This window comes from Colius striatus, chromosome 24 (genome assembly GCF_028858725.1).
Source record: "Colius striatus isolate bColStr4 chromosome 24, bColStr4.1.hap1, whole genome shotgun sequence".
Classification (NCBI taxonomy): Eukaryota; Metazoa; Chordata; class Aves; order Coliiformes; family Coliidae; genus Colius; species Colius striatus.
In genome coordinates this window covers 2,827,431-2,843,536 of record NC_084782.1, presented here as the reverse complement: position 1 = coordinate 2,843,536, position 16,106 = coordinate 2,827,431, and the positions used below count along the sequence as shown (strand labels likewise).

At 49.9% G+C, this 16,106-nt stretch overlaps 1 protein-coding gene and 1 long non-coding RNA gene across 3 annotated transcripts in view; one reads left to right on the top strand and one right to left on the bottom strand.

Annotated features, from left to right (window-relative positions):
* The first annotated feature begins 15 nt into the window (after positions 1-15).
* On the top strand, positions 16-15,351 carry LOC133627705 (uncharacterized). Its single transcript, XR_009820348.1, has 4 exons — positions 16-1,522; positions 2,911-3,005; positions 4,260-4,781; positions 12,714-15,351. It is a non-coding gene; the product is annotated as an uncharacterized LOC133627705 (long non-coding RNA).
* LUZP1 (leucine zipper protein 1) overlaps positions 19-16,106 on the bottom strand; it is a 32,484-nt gene continuing 16,396 nt past the window's right edge. For both annotated transcript variants that reach the window (XM_062014479.1, XM_062014481.1), the window contains exons 2-4: positions 6,781-10,028; positions 4,841-5,002; positions 19-4,625 (exon numbers count right to left, since the gene is read on the bottom strand). In XM_062014479.1, coding sequence (XP_061870463.1) covers positions 4,587-4,625; positions 4,841-5,002; positions 6,781-9,915 — 3,336 coding nt within the window. In that variant the 5' untranslated portion in view covers positions 9,916-10,028 and the 3' untranslated portion in view covers positions 19-4,586. The remainder of the gene's footprint in view (positions 4,626-4,840; positions 5,003-6,780; positions 10,029-16,106) is intronic.

Sequence of the window (16,106 nt, the reverse complement as noted above, 5' to 3'; positions counted from 1 at the left end):
ATCACAAAGGTGTGAAAAGAGAACTTTTATTGGTTATATACTGTAGAGCTTGACAGTGTTTGAGTCAGGAGCGACATGCAGGTAAAGTGTGTGCTTACATTTGGCATGCAGACTTAAGAGCACTGTGTAACTGGAAGGAAGTAAGCACCATCTGTATCCACTGCATGGGCAGCCTGGGGAGGAAAGATCTGGCTTCCCTCGACTTGAGCATGCTGAGAAAGGGAGAGTTCTGAGGGTGGAACAGTGCTGATAGCTCTGTTGGACCAAAGTTTGTTTCAGGGAAATAGGCAATACTGTAACCCCAGCAAATCTGCTTCACTTGGCTGAGTCTGTGATTATGACATTCTTGCATGATTTGTTTCCTAACTAAGCTGCCCCAAATAGATGTCTGCAAATACAAAAAATAGATTTATTCTCTTAAAAATACATTCCATGCAGCCTCAAGTTCTGCTTCACCAAGGCAGGAGCCTGCACTGCATGCTGGGCAGCCTGGGAACACGATCCTTTGGGTCCTTGGGTTACTGACCATCAGAGGCATCGGCAAACAAGGGCTTCACGTTTCATCAGGTGCAGCACAGTCCCCGAGGGATGTCTGGGGAGTGTTTCCACGGCTCCAGTGATGTGCAAGAGTGGCAGAGATAAGGTCTGTGGTATTAGACATGACACCAAGGTGACTATTGCTTTGATCTGTAGCTGGGACGTTGCTCATGTCGAGTGTCCCTTGGAGCAGAGGTGGGCATCCTGCCCTGGGCATCCTGCCCTCTGCCTCTCCTGGCGCTGCCCTTGCGGGACGACTGTGCCTCAGCCCCATCCATGTCCCTGGAGCCTGAGCAGCTGCAGAGGCATCACACACTGCTTCTAGACACGAAGGCAGCTGCTGAAGCAACATGCTGATGGACCTCTCAGGCTGGTGCCATTCTGGGGGCAAGCTGCTGACTTTCCCAAGGGGCCCAGAGCCCCCTTTTCCTTGGGAGAAGCAAACACTCACACGCTTCCTCTGTACAGCAAATACATTTACAACTTTGGAATGACCCGAGTGCTTTATGTGCAGCCTCGTGGCACCATCAAACCTACTTGAAAAGCCTGTTATATATTTATATGCAAAAAAAACAACTTACAAGCACTTCTTCAGCAATGGCAATATTTACACATAGACTATGTTACAGCTGTTTGAAAAACAAAGTGTGCAATTTGAATCAAACACATTGTGTTTCCTGAACTCATTGCTGTAAGTTTAACAATACAATCAGCTACTATTGCACTCACCATTAGAGGGCATGGCCCCTTTCAATTTTAAGATGGGTTTTTGTTTCTCAGGTTTAATCTCAGTTGTGGTAAAAACAACCCTGTGTACAGTTACTGAGTGACATCTGTGTTTCATTATTTACAAGCAGTGAGACTGAGTCTAGAGCAAGAGTTCATGGTATGAGCTGTGAAATATTCTGAGGCAGCTGGAGAAAGGAGAGACATCACCTGTGAGAAGCACCTGAGGAGAGCAGACAGTGCCAGAGGAGCTGCATTGGTGGGTCGGTAGCTGGGGCTCCTGCAAGCTGGCTCAGCAGCAGGGTGAAGCCCTCTGGTTGCCCTGGCTAAGGAAAAGCCGAGACCTGGCTGACAGAAGGGGAAAACCAACAGCTCTTGCTGCTGCTGGTTTTCCCCTTGCACTTCAGACAGGGTGTTGTGATGTGGGGGTGAGCTGTGGTCTTCAGAAACCTGCTGGCTAAGCCAGTTCTGTGGGTAGGCAGAGGGAAGCCTGTGTTACCCCAGCCTGGCGTGTCGCAGGCAACTGCATCAGTCCCCTTGGAAGGAGCTTTGGATGCACCAGGGTAAGGTGGATCCATGGCAAGAGAGGGCTGGCAGATGCCTACAGCACCCAAGAGAGGCTCATCAGTGGGAGGAAAGCCACACAGCTACTGCTCAAAGTGGCCCTGGTCCTCTTGGTGCTGTCTGGCTGCAGGTGACACTGCACCAGGGCTGCTCCGACACGCTGCTGCTCCCTCCAGCACTGTCCTGTCACAGTGTCTGTAACAGGGCTGGAGAGCTGCTTAGCAGCAGGTTTGGGAATGTAAATGGAGGTAAACAATTACTGTGGTGTCTGAAGAGGTGAGGATGTGCCAAGATGCCTCCCCATGCAAGCTCCTGGGCAGAGCAGGCAGGGGCTGCAGAGCAGCTGCACAGGCTCGAGGGTTGCAGCAGCATCTCCCATGCAACAGAGAGAACAGAACCTGAGGCAGCACGTTTAATTTTGAAAGGAAATCTTTTCTTTAACATGAAAATAAGGGGGAAAGCATCAGGATGTAGCATCCAGAGGCTGTCAAGCAAGACAACCCCAGAGCACTGCTGCAGTGTGGTCAGGCTGCAGGTCTGGCCATCAGCCCTGGAGTGGCTGCAGGGATTGATCTTGCCATACAGTTAACCTCTGAGCAAAGCTGGGTGCTCAGTGTGCCTGCTGCAATTTCACAAGAGCAAACAATCCCTCATGGTTTCAGATTGCAAAATCTGCACTAGTTGCCAGTACTTGGTGATGAATGTAGGGCAGGGGGAGGCATTTCAGCACTCTTGAGCTAACTTCAGCTTGTCCCATTTAGTTTGCATTTGGAGTTTAACATTGTTTCCCATTGTACCTGATAGATTTATCCCATTCCCTACCAGCACTTTTGTGTTATGAAATGGTTGAGGGAGAGCACTGGATGTAATTTATTTTCATGTAATTTAATTTAAAGGATGATCAGAGCTGCCACAGAACTAACTGAACAGCAGTTCTCTCTCTCTGGCTACACAGCTCGACACACAAACAGGTCACAACAGAAAAGAGAAAATGAAGGGTTAGAAAACAGAAATATTGGAAACCAACTAAAAATTGCAGAAGGAAGGAAACACCTTTCTTCAAATATAATTTTTCTCTTACAGGATCTCAAGGGCTGGAAGGGACCTGGAAAGCTCATCCAGTGCAACCCCCTGCCATGCAGCACCACCTCGAGCAGGTCACACAGGAGCTCATCCAGGTGGGGTTTGAAACACTCTCCTGTTTAGATAAATGTTTTCATCCATATTTTCCAAGCAGCTCTGTTTTTTTGATTCATTTGCCTCTCAGAATTGAGGCATATAATTCCAAGGGACAGGGAGGAGATGGGGGCTGTTGATGTGTGTGTAGGGTCAGTCACATAGCCACTGCTTGCCTGGGAGATGGGAAGTGGGAATGTGTGGGGTGCAACTTGGACAGGGGCCTCACTGTGTCACAGCTGTTCCTGCAGCACTTCCAAGACAGACCAGGGACCCTTTCCCTTCTGCAGCTTTGTCCTCATCCCTCTGCAGAGAGGAATGGCTCTTTGCAACAGGCAGGAGAAAGCCCCAAGGAAAGCTGGTGGCATGTGGAGCAAGACACGTGTGGGGACAGCCCTGGGCTGTGTGGCAGGATGGAAGGGAGGCCTGGCTGAGGGGCAGAGGAGCCCAAGCCATCGCCCAGCTTGGGGCAGATGCTGCTCCAACACTTGAGCACCCCTTGGAGCTGCATCTGCCCTCGAAGGCCTCTGGGCACTGAGGGTAACGTACCTCCAAAGCAGCCTCTGACCACAGCTGGGACCCAGACAGGGCTGACGGGGTGGTTCTGATGAGGGGCAGCCCCAGGCTGCCTAGGCAGCCATAGTAGAGCTCAGCTTAGGGTCCAGTCCTGCTGTCTTCACCCTGGTTTTAGGAGGAGCAAGCACATTCTGCTTGTGTGGTGGAAAAGCACTTGTTTCTTCTTGCCTTGGAGCTCAACTGCTGAGAACAGCAGAGCAGCAGAGCTGTTGCCTGCAGAGAGTGACAGACACAAAGCTCCAGGTAAAAAAGCACCCCAGTCAGGAAGTTTTGGAGCTGCAGAAACTGCTGTTGGTTTGGCTCAGTGGATGACTTCTTGGTGCAAGATCTCAGCTGGTGATAAGTAGGTCATGCAAAGCTTGTGGCAGAGACTGACAGCAACAGGGAAGAAACTGCTTCTAAACATTTTCTGCTCTCCTTCCCTCCTGAAATGTGAAGCAAGCGGTGGAGAATGGCTTCCTCCTGCCTAGAGGCAGAGAGTGATGGGAGCACAGGGACTGAGGTGACTGCAACCCAAGCCAAGGGTGTAATAGGAGAATGCAAACTCCCTAGGAACTGAAAGCTCTCGGTTGTGGAGCCGTGTAGGAGAGCTGTCACGGGCTGGTGGACTGGAGTCACAGGGATACTTCTAGGATCTTGTCTAAATGCAAGTGATTAACAAGAAGCTCTCTCTTGTCCAGGGAGTACCATTGTTCAGAGTGGTCATGCAGTCAAGGTCTCCATATGGAGACAGATCTGTAACCCTATGGAGAAGATTAAGATTGCAGGTACAGAGAAGAGAAGTTGGAAATCCCCTGAGCAACGTCTCTGCAGCTGCGTCTTCAGCAACAAAGAAAAAGAATTCACTGGCAAAGCTCCTGTACCTTGCACATTGCATTAAAAAACTGGTTTCAGGGTAGCTGAAGCCTCTGGAGAGCTTACAAACAGGTGTGATGCCCGAGAGCCTGGTTCTGTCCTGCCTCTTGCTCCACAGTGCAGCGTCTTCACTGAGTGGGAGGGAATACAGCTCATCTCCGAGACGTTGTCCGGCAGGCACGGGAAGCACCCTGTAAGAGACAAGCCCATCACTGACTGGCCAGGACTCCCAGCTGCCTCTGGCAGCACCTTTGCTCTGGGGAAGAGCATCATGATTGGATTTCTTTCCTAAAAGGTTTACATTCATTTTGGACAAGTTCTCTTCAGTTGTGTTCCTGGGAGTTCAGGTATTGGCTTCTTGCCTTCTAACTCTCTCTTTTTCTGGCTGACCCTCGAGTTCACATACCTGCTCCTCCCCATGGAGACCCAGTGGCGTGTGGGGGTTGGATTCAGGGTCCTGCAGCTCCATCTTGGGTGGCCTTTTCCCTGGGGTGTCAGGCTGGGAGAGGTACTCAGAAGAGCCACATTGTTTCCTTCTGGAACTGGGTACAAAATCTTTGCTTTCATCCTGTGCAAAGGGAAGTAAAGAGAGTCAGGATGTGGGGACTAAGAAGGAGTTTGGAATAGCACTGGGTTCCTGGCCCTGGGTTTTCAGTGTGAGGTCCTTTGGCAAGGAGGGACTGTGCCCCCCAGGCCAGCTCTGGCATGCCTTTCCTTATCTGCTACTTCAGAGTTAATTGTTTCAAAAACCATCCAAGTAATTTTTACCCAAGTTAGGGGTGATAGTTCTGCTCAGCTGTGTGAGCTGTGCATGGCTGTGCTCAGCCTGCATGGGGCTTGTACCCACGGGGGACCAGCAGCAGAAAATCCCCAGCTTTAGTGACTGAAGTAGCTTCTGGGCTTTAACCACCTTGTTTAGGGGGTGGCCAGTGACCTGAATCTCTCATTTCTCCCAGCAATGAGGATGTGATGTGGGAGTGTCCTATGTTTTCCTGCTACAGGCACCTAACTGGCACTTTTAAATGCATTCATGTTTTCTTGAATGTCTGCAGAGACATTTATGGGATCACACCCTGGGGTCTGGGTACCTACAGTCTGTCTTAGGGCTGGATGGGGCACCCTGTGTCTTTTACTGAGGCTGAATCACAGGCAGGGAGCTGGTCCTCAGGCTGCAGCACCCATCCATCAGAACCTGCTCTTCATAGGTCTGCCAAAGCAGTGCTGCAAAGAGCTGCAGCACAAGCATTGCTGAGAGCTGCCAATACCTCCTGTAGCCTCATTAGGGACATTCACCTCCATCAGCAGTACAAAAATGGAAGGCTCAAATCCCCTTGCAAGAATTATTTCCAGGTGCTCAGTTTGGAGGAGGCTGAGGCAGGGCCTGAGCCTCCAGCTTGCCTGAGTCTCCTGCTGTGCTGCAGCAAATGGTCAGGCAGACAGCAGGAGCATTTCACACAAGACAGGAAGAAGTATTCAGGCAAAGCCAGCACCAACCCTGTGTAGAACAGGACTCTTGAGGCAACCTCAGACTGTGGGAAGAGATGACAGTGGTGCATTCATGGGAAAGCTGCATGTGCAAAGTTAGTGCAGATCAGTGCCAAGCCTTCCATCAGAGAAACAGCTGCATCTTTCACTGAAACACACAGCCTGGCACAAACAGACCACTTGTGACATGACACATAGGCCTGAAGATACCCTTCAAAGGCAGGGACTCTGGGTTTTTTCCAAGGGCACAGGTAATAATTTGAGCTGCCCAAATACATGAGATGTGGTGTGTCTGTAACTGTAGTCTTTCAAGGTAACTTCATGTTCCTCAATTAAAAGCTCAAAGGAGACTTAATTAATGATCAGGAATTCAGATTTGTAACTATGTGGTGTCAGGGTGATTTTATATCAAAGTAAGGTGCAGAGATACCTCACTCAGTACCCCACAGCCCTGCATGAACTAACCCTGTGGTCGCTTTCCTGGCTGCTTGTAGTGAGGTGGGGGTTGGTCTGTTCTCCTGGTAACAAGCAACAGAACAAGTGGAAATGGCCTCAGGGGAGGTTCAGGCTGGATGTGAGGAGGAATTTCTTTGCTGCCAGGGCTGTCAGGCATTGGAACAGCTGCCCAGGGAGCTGCTGAAGTCACAGTCCCTGGAGGGGTTCCAGAGCCAGGTGGGTGCTGCACTGAGAGCAATGGGCTGGTGGGTGACAGGGCTGGGACAGAGGCTGCACCCCATGAGCTGAAAGATCTCTGCCAGCTGAAACCATTCAACACTTCAGGAAACAAGCTGCAAGAACTTCAAACCAGGCACCTTGGAAAAACCTCATCAAAGAGAAGAGTGTTCAACAGAGGATACTTACAGGTAGTGTGGGCCTGTGCCAAGCAGAGGCAGCTGCAGCATCACTTGCACAGCTCCTGCGTGGTTGCAGTTCAGATGCACTTAAGTTGCTTTTGGTCCTTCGGGAGCCCAGCTCGGGGCCACTCCAGGAATTAGCTGTGGCACTGGGCCTGGCTGAGGTCTGCTCCATGGAGTTTGTCCTTGCACCATTCCCTTCCATTTCTGAGAGGTCCACTGAGGACCTACACATGTTTGGAGTACTGGAAGCTGCACTTCTCTCCACTTTGGCTTGAGAGTCCTCCAGGGAGTGTAAGCCTTGCCTTGTCCTCCAGGAACTCCTCACAGTGACGTGCTTTGTTTCACATGAAGCTGCATCTGAAGAGCCATGGCTCTTCCAGCTCACTGTCTCTGAAGGAAGCTCACTGTTCCTCTCTGTGAGTTCAGAAGTCTTGATCACGATGCTGCTTCTGGAGACTATTGTTTCTGCTTTACTTCTGGGCACTGCCTCTCCAGTTCCATCCAGTTCAGATAGTTTCAGAGCACTTTTGTTAATCGATATCTCAAAGGGTGTGGGGAGATTGTTTGTTACTGGTAAAGGCTCATTCGGAGCAACTTTGATGTTGCTGGTGGCAATGTGCCTTTCCTTTGCTCCTGTATCTGCACTGGCCCTTGGAGCTGTTGGCTCAGAAGGGAAGATTGTGATGCTGCTTGTCATTTTATTTGTTACTAGTTTATAAACAGCCTTCTGTTTTTCTGACTCTGCCTCAGGAACAGTCCCTCCCATGACTGCCTTCATGTCCTTCTCGACAATTGCAGGTTTAATGACAGCTTTTGATCTCAGAGCTTCTCTTGGGCTGAACGACCTTCTGGACTTCAATCCTCCAGTGCTGGCATCAGATGGTTTTATGCACTTGGTGGAGTCTTCATCAGTTACAGTGTTTTTGTCATTTTCAAACAGTGATGCTCTATAAACTCCCCTGGAATTGGAGATCTGCTTGGAACCGACTTTCTTTCTCGTCTCAAAATCCGGCTGAGTGGTTGGTTTCTTGTTTCTTCCTAATTCTTCATCTGAATTAAGTTTTTCCTGGTGACTTTGGATGCTTTTGGAGTCCGTTTTTAAGCCATCATCAGTTGCTGAAGTTGAAGACTGCTCTGTGTCATCTTTGTCAAGGCCTGTGAGAATCTCCAAGATGTCCTCCTGACTCCTGGAGCGATGGCAACGCTTGGTGAGCGTCAAAGGCTTTGCACTGTCGAGGGATGTGTCTGGGAATTCTTTTTCCTGGGAGGTTATTGCTCTTTTAGCCCTCCCTTCCGAGGGCTGTCTGTGTGAGGCAGCAAAAGTGTTCACTGCCTCTGCTTTAGAGCCAGTGGAGTCCGAGGCCGAAGGATGGGAGGAGAGGTGGTACCTGTATGCTGAAGCTGTGCCGTTGGACGAGCTGTGGTTGCCCCTGGTGAGCACTGAGCAGTCACTGACTTCTGCCTGACCCGTTTTCAGCTTCTCAGCCAAAGAAGCCACCGACTCCCCTTTGCTTTTCTCATCCCGGGTGTCAGCGCCGCTTTGGCAGCTGCCACGGAGGACCTGAGGCGGCTTTTCTGCCTTGGACCTCAGGCCTGAGTCAGCAACGTGTTTGGAAGGTGCTTTCCAAGCCTTCTGCTCCTGTGCAGCGGGAGGATAGCGGCTGAGGACAGACGGCTGCTCTTTGCATCTCCTCCCTTCGCTCTGCGTGACGCAGCCTTCCCTCTGACCAGCAGGAAAAGCGCCAACTAAAGGCTTTTCTTCCTGTCTCTTGCTATCTGTGACAGCAGCATCCGAAAGGGCAGATGCACCAGATGCTTTTCCTCCTTTTCTGCTCACTAAGCTCGGACTGGGCACCTGCCTACCATGGCTATAGCTGTCATTACTGACAGAGAAATCTCTGTTCCTCGCTCTTTCCCGGCGCTGCTGGGGCGAAAGCTCCCTTGGTTTGTGCTTGGCAGCTGTCAAATCAGCTGTGACACCTCTGTACTTCGGCCTGTCGTGCTTTCCCCTGCTGGAAAAGCTTGTGTCTTCATTGTCAACCTCTCCATTCTCCAGCTCTTTCTGTTTCTTTATCTGCATTTTGATTTCCTCCAGCTGACCCGTTAAGAGTTTGTTTTTATTCTGTTCACTCAAGTAACTGTCCTGCAGGTCGTTGTTTTTGGCTCTCATCTTTTTAAGCTCTTCTTCTAAAGATTCAAAACGTTTGATCTGAGTTTTAAGCTTCTCAATTTCTTGGGTGAGATCTTTCACTTTGTTGTCCTCCTGATTTCTGTTCTTTTGGTTCTCTGATTTATTCCTGCTTTCATTCTCTACGTGTTTCAGGTAATCCACGCTTCCTTTCCTCCTGGTCTCCTTCGAGGGCAACGCAGAAGTCAAGTCATCTTCAATTCTCCAATCATTTCTGTCCAGGAGACTGTTTGATGACCTTTCCAGCAAGTTGGATGCATTTCTAGTTTGATCTGCCCTGTTGAGTTTGTTGTTTTGTTCTAGTTTCTGCGTTAGCTCCTGGATTATTTTCTCATTCTGCTTTTCTCTTTCATTGAAATGTTTCCTTTCAGTGACAAAGCTCAGTGCCAGGGATTTCAGTTTTTCTAACTCCCCTGTTAGGCTCTGCTCAGTTTTATCCAGCCTGTCCTCAGATGCCTCCAGTTCTTTCACTTTCACTCTAAGGATTTCCAGTTCCGTTGATATCTTTTTGGTCAAGTTCTTTTCTTCGTTCAGGCTGAGACACAGCTGTGTACAGTCATTCTTGCTCCTGCCAAAGGCCTCCTCCAGCTTCTCCAGCTCTGCCATTCTCCTCTGAAGGTGTTCAATTTGTGACTTCAGCTCTCGGGTGAGGCTCTCTTCCTCTTCAAGTTTTTCTTTCATGACACGACAAAGCTCTTCAGCTTTCCTGATTTCTTCATCCTTGCCCTCGATCTTGAGCACCCTCTTCCGCAGGGCTTCCACATCAGCCAGCATGCTGGAGTTGCTGCCTTCTGCCTGGATAACTTTGTCCTGGAGGTCAAGCAGCTCATCCTCTGCTTTCTGCAGGTTTTTGATGGCTTCTTCCAGCTCATCCAGGCGGCGACTCAGACTCTGCAGTTTGAATCGTAGGTGCCGATTGGAGGTTTCTTTGTAACCTGTAAATTCTGCCATGGTCACTTTTTATTCCTTTTGAGCCAAAGCTTTGCTTAGTCTCTGTGAATGGTGGTGGTCTCTAACACCTTGTGTATTCCTGGTACATCACTGTCTCTTTGAACAGAGGCACTCTGAAAGAAAACAAACACTTTAAATCAATCTGAGAGCTCAGGAGAGAGAGAACTCTCCTCACTCTTAAAGCCTGACTATAAATGTTCCTATCAATAACTTCTTAATTAAACATCTCGGTGCTAAATTAGGAGAAATGAAACTGCAGAGAAGAGCTGCAGTGCATTTGCTTTAGTTGCACAGCCATTTCCCAAAATAGCCTGTTCCCAACTGCTAAGGGAAGGAAGTGCAAGGGCAGGGTGTGCACAGCAGTGCACAGCCCTCACCCCACTGCTCCACAGCCAGGACAAGCCACATCCCAGCTCTTGGGCTGCAGAGCTTTGTGCCTGTGCAGGGCTCAGTACACAGACGTGCCCATGCAGCAGACATCTCTCTTCAACACTGCACCAGCCTCCTGAAGACGCCTGAGAAATGATTCAGGAACTATTAAGACAAGGCCTGGAAAGTAGAAAAGGCAAACCCCAGCCATTTGGTGGCCACTGAGAGGGTGAGAGCTGCTGCCAGTCAGCACTGCCCATTGCTGACAGCATCTCTCTTGCAGACCATGCTGCTTGGCAGAAACCTCTCCCTGGGTTGCAGTCACATCCACTGTGACTACATCTCCCTCCTCTTTCAAAAGCTGTGGTTGCCCTGGGCTGCCACCCACTCGCCCACCCAGGAGCTGCAGACACACCTCTGCTCCCTGCTGACAACCAGCAGTGATTGTAACACACGGCCACCCTCCAAATGTAGATCTCATCCCAGCTCAAGGCTCTTTTGAAGCAGCCCCTCTGTGCTTGGCAGGGAGTAGCAGAGAGAGGGACCTGAGTGGGCCAGAGCTGCTGGGAGGCTCTGAAGTCCCTCTGGCACTGTCCTGTGCTGGGTCTGAGGCACAGCCCCCAAGCTGTGTGAGGCCTGCTGCAAACGTGAGGGGAGCTCTGTGCCTTTGCTCACGCTGGCTGCCCTCACCTTCAGCACTTCTGTGAAGCTGCCTGTGGAAGGAAACCCTCAGGAGTTTCCCCATTCCACAGCACCAAGAAGGGAGAAGCAGGAGAGGTGCTGGAAAGGGAGACGGCGGCACTCCGAGGTGAAGGCTGGAGGTGATTCCTTTCGTGCTGCACCCCACGAGGCCTCTCCTGAGGGATGTCCCTCACTCCTGGGGTGGTCACCAACCTCTTTGCTTGGTCTCACACCCCTCAGGCAGCTGCAAAGAGCACCTGGGGCAGAATGTGAGTGCCCCAAGCGCAGAGGTGTGCCTGGCCTGTGTCCGGCTCCTCCCTGCCCATGACCACAGCCCGTGCCTGGGCCGCTCTCCCCAGCAGCTGCCTGCAGACACGAAAGGCTGCTCAGACCCTGCCAGGAGCCCATCAAGAAACGTCACAGGAAGGGCCAAAACAAGCAGCTTCACAGTGCCCTGAAAACAAAGCCATGTCCCCAGCAGGCCTCGGAGCTGGGGGTTAATGGTTAACGTGGCATTGGCAGCCACTTGGGAAGTGACAGCAGCCCAGCACGGGGCTGGCAGACCACAGCAGGGCTGGGCTTTGGGCACAGCTCCTGCAGGATGCCTCTGCAGAGCTCAGGGGAGAGGGTCCAGGAGTGCTGCACCACCCAGGACGAGGGGGCTCTGGCTCCCAAACAACAGGCTCCTCACCACAGAGAGACCACGGTGGCTCAGCAAGCTCTACCTGTGGGACCAGTCCCTCTTCATGGGAGGGGGATGAGCAGAGGGGCTGCTTTTCCCTCTCCTCTCTCTTCTACATCCCAAACATTCCTGCAGCATCAGATGCCACCTGGATGGAGCAGGACCCTCCCTCCCACACCTACACAGCACCCTGGGGAAGCCCCACCATGGAGGCCAGTAGAGGCTCAAGCTCAGTGAGCAACTGGGTGCAGAGAGGTGACCTTGCCCTGCAGACAGGAGAAACAATTCACCACATTGGAAGGAAGGGGATATGGGCACAATTTCCTCAGAAGGGACCCAGTATTGCTGGTGAATCACCCATCTTGTTGCTCCACCAAATCACCCTCTTAAAGTTGGTTCCTACATAGTCTGGACCGTGGCTAAGAACATGCCTTCGTGTCTGTAAAGAGCCTGGTGTGCGCCCTGAGTCAGAATTTAGACCCTCTGGCTACACTGTCACAGCTCACAAGTCATAAAAAGCAGGACTGAGTCACTGAACTCCTCTGTGGATGTCAGAGGCTGCTCAGAGGCCCAGAGAACAACTCAAGTTAGGAGAAAGCATTCCAATCTTCAAATGAAGCAGAAAAATTACACTACACAAATTAGTATCACAAATAAAGGGCACATTTATAAGACTGAAAGGAATCAGCCCATATAAAACACTACCTCAGATGCAGTGGCTGCACTAAAGCTGGTCATGGCTTGGGTGGGGGCTTAGACCAGAGACCTCCAGCTGGATTTCCAACCTGCAGTGACTCTGGCTGTTTCATGACTATTCTTCTCCAGTCTGTCACTGACATAAAAATACCAGAAGAAATGGTGCAGGACTCAAACACTGGGACTATTATTGGTACTAACTAATATTGCTGGGGGATGTTTAAACCCATTTTTATGTTGATTACATCTGACAAGGCACTAACTGAGCTTGTAAAGGTCCTGGACAATCTGACAGGGACGTATGGATTTCAGATCTCTCTCTTTCTACAAAGTAAGCAGTTCTCATCATAGCTCTATTTTACATTTTCAGCAAAAATCAAGGAGACCAGAGGCTGCTGATTTTCACAAGAGAGCAAAAAGCCAACCTGTGGCAGTGGCAAATATAACAAGGACAGTCCCATTAAACAGAACCATCTGAGTCATGGATACAATGAGATCAAAGACTCTGAAGGGCTGTGTGCTGGAAAGACTGAAAAGGCTTTATTGGTCACAGCAGAAATCTTATCTACAGAAGCAGCTGAGGTACTGCTGCAGCTCAGAGGCAGATCTTCTTGGCTGTATCAGCAGGAAACACTGGGTAGAAGTACAACAGCAGAAATGACGTTATTTCATATGCAGCAGTGGACACATCCAAGTCTGATATAGCTCTGGCTTAAGGAGAGACATAGCAAGAGACACCTACAGATCGCTCAAGTCTTCTAGATTCAAAGAGAAATGATACTCTAGTGTGTTCATCTGACCTTCCCAGGGACACAGGGCTTCCTACAGAAGCAGAGGAACCACCTTTGACTGACAGCACTCTGCCTGCAGACAACACAGGCTCAGGCACAGGCACCTGGGCAGCAGTTGTCTCTCTCTCTCCCAAGGCCATGTATTAAAAACACATGCTGAAAGTTTGGGGAAAACTGAGGAAAGTTTGGGGGAAGCTCAGAAAAAGCAGTAATGTCTCCTTTTTTACTCTTTAATGGCCATAACAAATCACTGATTGCACTTGAACAATCTTCCTTCAAGCCCAGAGCCACCACAACATGGATTTGAGCTCTCAAAAATAAATGCCCTCCTGATGAAGCAAGTAGGAAAGCTGGGGAATCTCAAGCTGTTCCTCAAAGCAAATATCAAGGCAAAATGTGTGGCCAGTAAATAGCTACAAGGAGAAAAGATTTTGTCTGATCTTGAGGGTTCTTCATTCCAACACTTTAAGCCAAAGCAGCTTTGTAAGAGAGATGTGGCACATAATCACTTCAAAGTAGCAACAGACCCACACACACTGCAGTGGATTGACTGAGAATGTAAAGGACTCAATTTTGATTCTACTTTTCCCCAGGAGTTTGTTGTTGGGTTTTCTGGTCTCCCACAACAAGTGTGTGTATCTCTTCACTGTGTATTTATCATTACCAACAGCATCCTCTCCCTGTTTAGTACCGACCATCTTTCAGGGCACTTCTGGCTGTGCAGGTTTGGCCACAGCAGCCAGTATCTGGGACATTTGCTTGAGTCCTTTCCTAACTCTCACTTACCTCTGGTGTTTTTTCCCTGCACACTCAGTCTTGCTCATCATTATCAGTTTTATGAGAACATTTCTTTAGCAGCATCACTGGATCCAACCTTCCCCTGGGACTATATTCTCTTGTCTGCACCAGTCAGTTCACAGCTGTGCATGAAGGCAGAAAACCCCCCTTCTAGCTAGAAACATTAGTGCCAACTGAAACACTTTATGAACTGGGAGAAAAGCAGCTTTTATTTTAGGAACAGCAATTAAATGGCCACTACATGAGCCCTACACAGATAATCTCTGCCAGCAGTCCTCAGGGCAATGACAATGTTCCTAACCAGATGCACAGAAGCATCTTACTCTACAACTTGTGTTCCTTGCTCTGATTTGGTGGTTGCTCTGAGTCCCACAAGCATCCACTGCTCTGGATGTCCCTAACTCACCCATGTGGGAATAACTTGGCACCCACTCCCACCACACTCTCTGCTATGCCAAGATAAAAACGCTGCCAGCTGCCATATGTGTCTGTCGAGTGCTGGGAAGCTCTGCCATCTCTCCTGAGCACATTTTGCACTCAGTCTTTGCTTTTTCATCCTTTTGCTTGCATTTTGATACAGATAATGCAACATCACTCATTGTAGCTGGGGGATCCTGGGGCCTCAAGGGATGGCACTGCTGGTCCTCCCCAGTACCCATCACCAAAAGGGAAACATCCCATTAAATATGTCAAGTTTCAGCCTTGCACAATCCAAAAGATGAATAAGAATTATTAATGCTTTGGCCTACAGCTGCTTTTTAGTAACTTCTTCTTTTGCTCTTGAAGCTGTAAGGGTTTGCAGTAGACCCTGAAAAGCAGCACTCATCACAGGCAAGAGAAAAATCAATAGATTCAAGCACAGCCATAGCCAGAGACAAGAACAGCAATTTGCCCCATTGTAGTTGGAGTCCTTGGGGTCCTCTGCACTGTCAAATCCACACAGGCTGAGTGTTTTACATTCCTCAGCTGACTGTGGTCTAGTTTCAGGGAGGAGCAGCATGGGGCTATTGTCCATGCTCTCGTGGATGGGGTGTAGGCCTGGGACTGCTCCCTCCACCTCCCCAAATGCTGGGGTGAGCTTAGAGCCTCCCTGATCTGTTTTCTGCTGAATTATTACTCAGAATACCCGTGGGAACTGTATTTTTGCACTGAGCACAATGCTGGGAGTGTTTGCACACACCTGGGGAAAGGCAGCCTTAGGCAATGCAGGTCTCCAGACTCTATTCAAATTGCATTAGGAGGCTCATGGTCACTTCAGGCATGAAGGCAGCTCTGCAGACATACACCAGGAAAACCTGGGGCACTGAGGGGCTTCCTCTTACCAATCCCAGATCACAGAATCTTAAGGGTTAGAAGAGGCCTCGAAAGCTCATCCAGTGCAACTCCCCTGCCAGAGCAGCAGCACCTAGAGCAGGGCACACAGGGACTCATCCAGCTGGGCTGGAATGTCTCCAGAGAAGGAGCCTCCACAGCCCATCTGGGCAGCCCCTGCCAGTGCTCCCTCACCTCAACAGGGAACAAATTCTGCCTTGTGTTGCTTTGGAACCTCTTCTGTTCCAGCTTGTGCCTGTTGCCCCTTGTCCTATCATTGGCCATCACTGAGCACAGCCTGGCTCCAGCCTCCTGACAGCCATCCTTTATGTACTTGTAAACATTCATGAGGTCACCCCTCAGTCTCCTCTCCTCCAAGCTCCAGAGCCCCATCTCTCTCAGCCCTTCATCAGAAGGGAGATGCCCCACTCCCTTAATCATGGTGGTGGCCCTGCCCTGAACTCTCTCCAGCAGCTCCCTGTCCTTCTGCAACTGAGGGGCCCAGAGCTGGACACAATACTCCAGATGTGGTCTCACAAGGGCAGAGTAGAGGAGGAGCAGATCCACCTGCAGATGCCTGACAACCTTCCTGGGGCAGCTGAAGAGAGGCAGCTGATGTATTTGCTTATGAAGGGTGTGCACCCTGGCCCCACTGAACACAAAGGCAAAATGCCAAGTGACTTTTAGAGTTGTCTTTATTTTGGGGGATGAACTACCTCAGAAACATCTACTGAGAGAGGAAATTGTCAAAGTCAGAACAAGCTAAACAATCTGGAAGTGGTTTGAATATTGACTAATACAATGCTAGGCTAGAGACATGTGAAATAATGAGACAGCAGCCAAAAATAACCACAACAGCCACA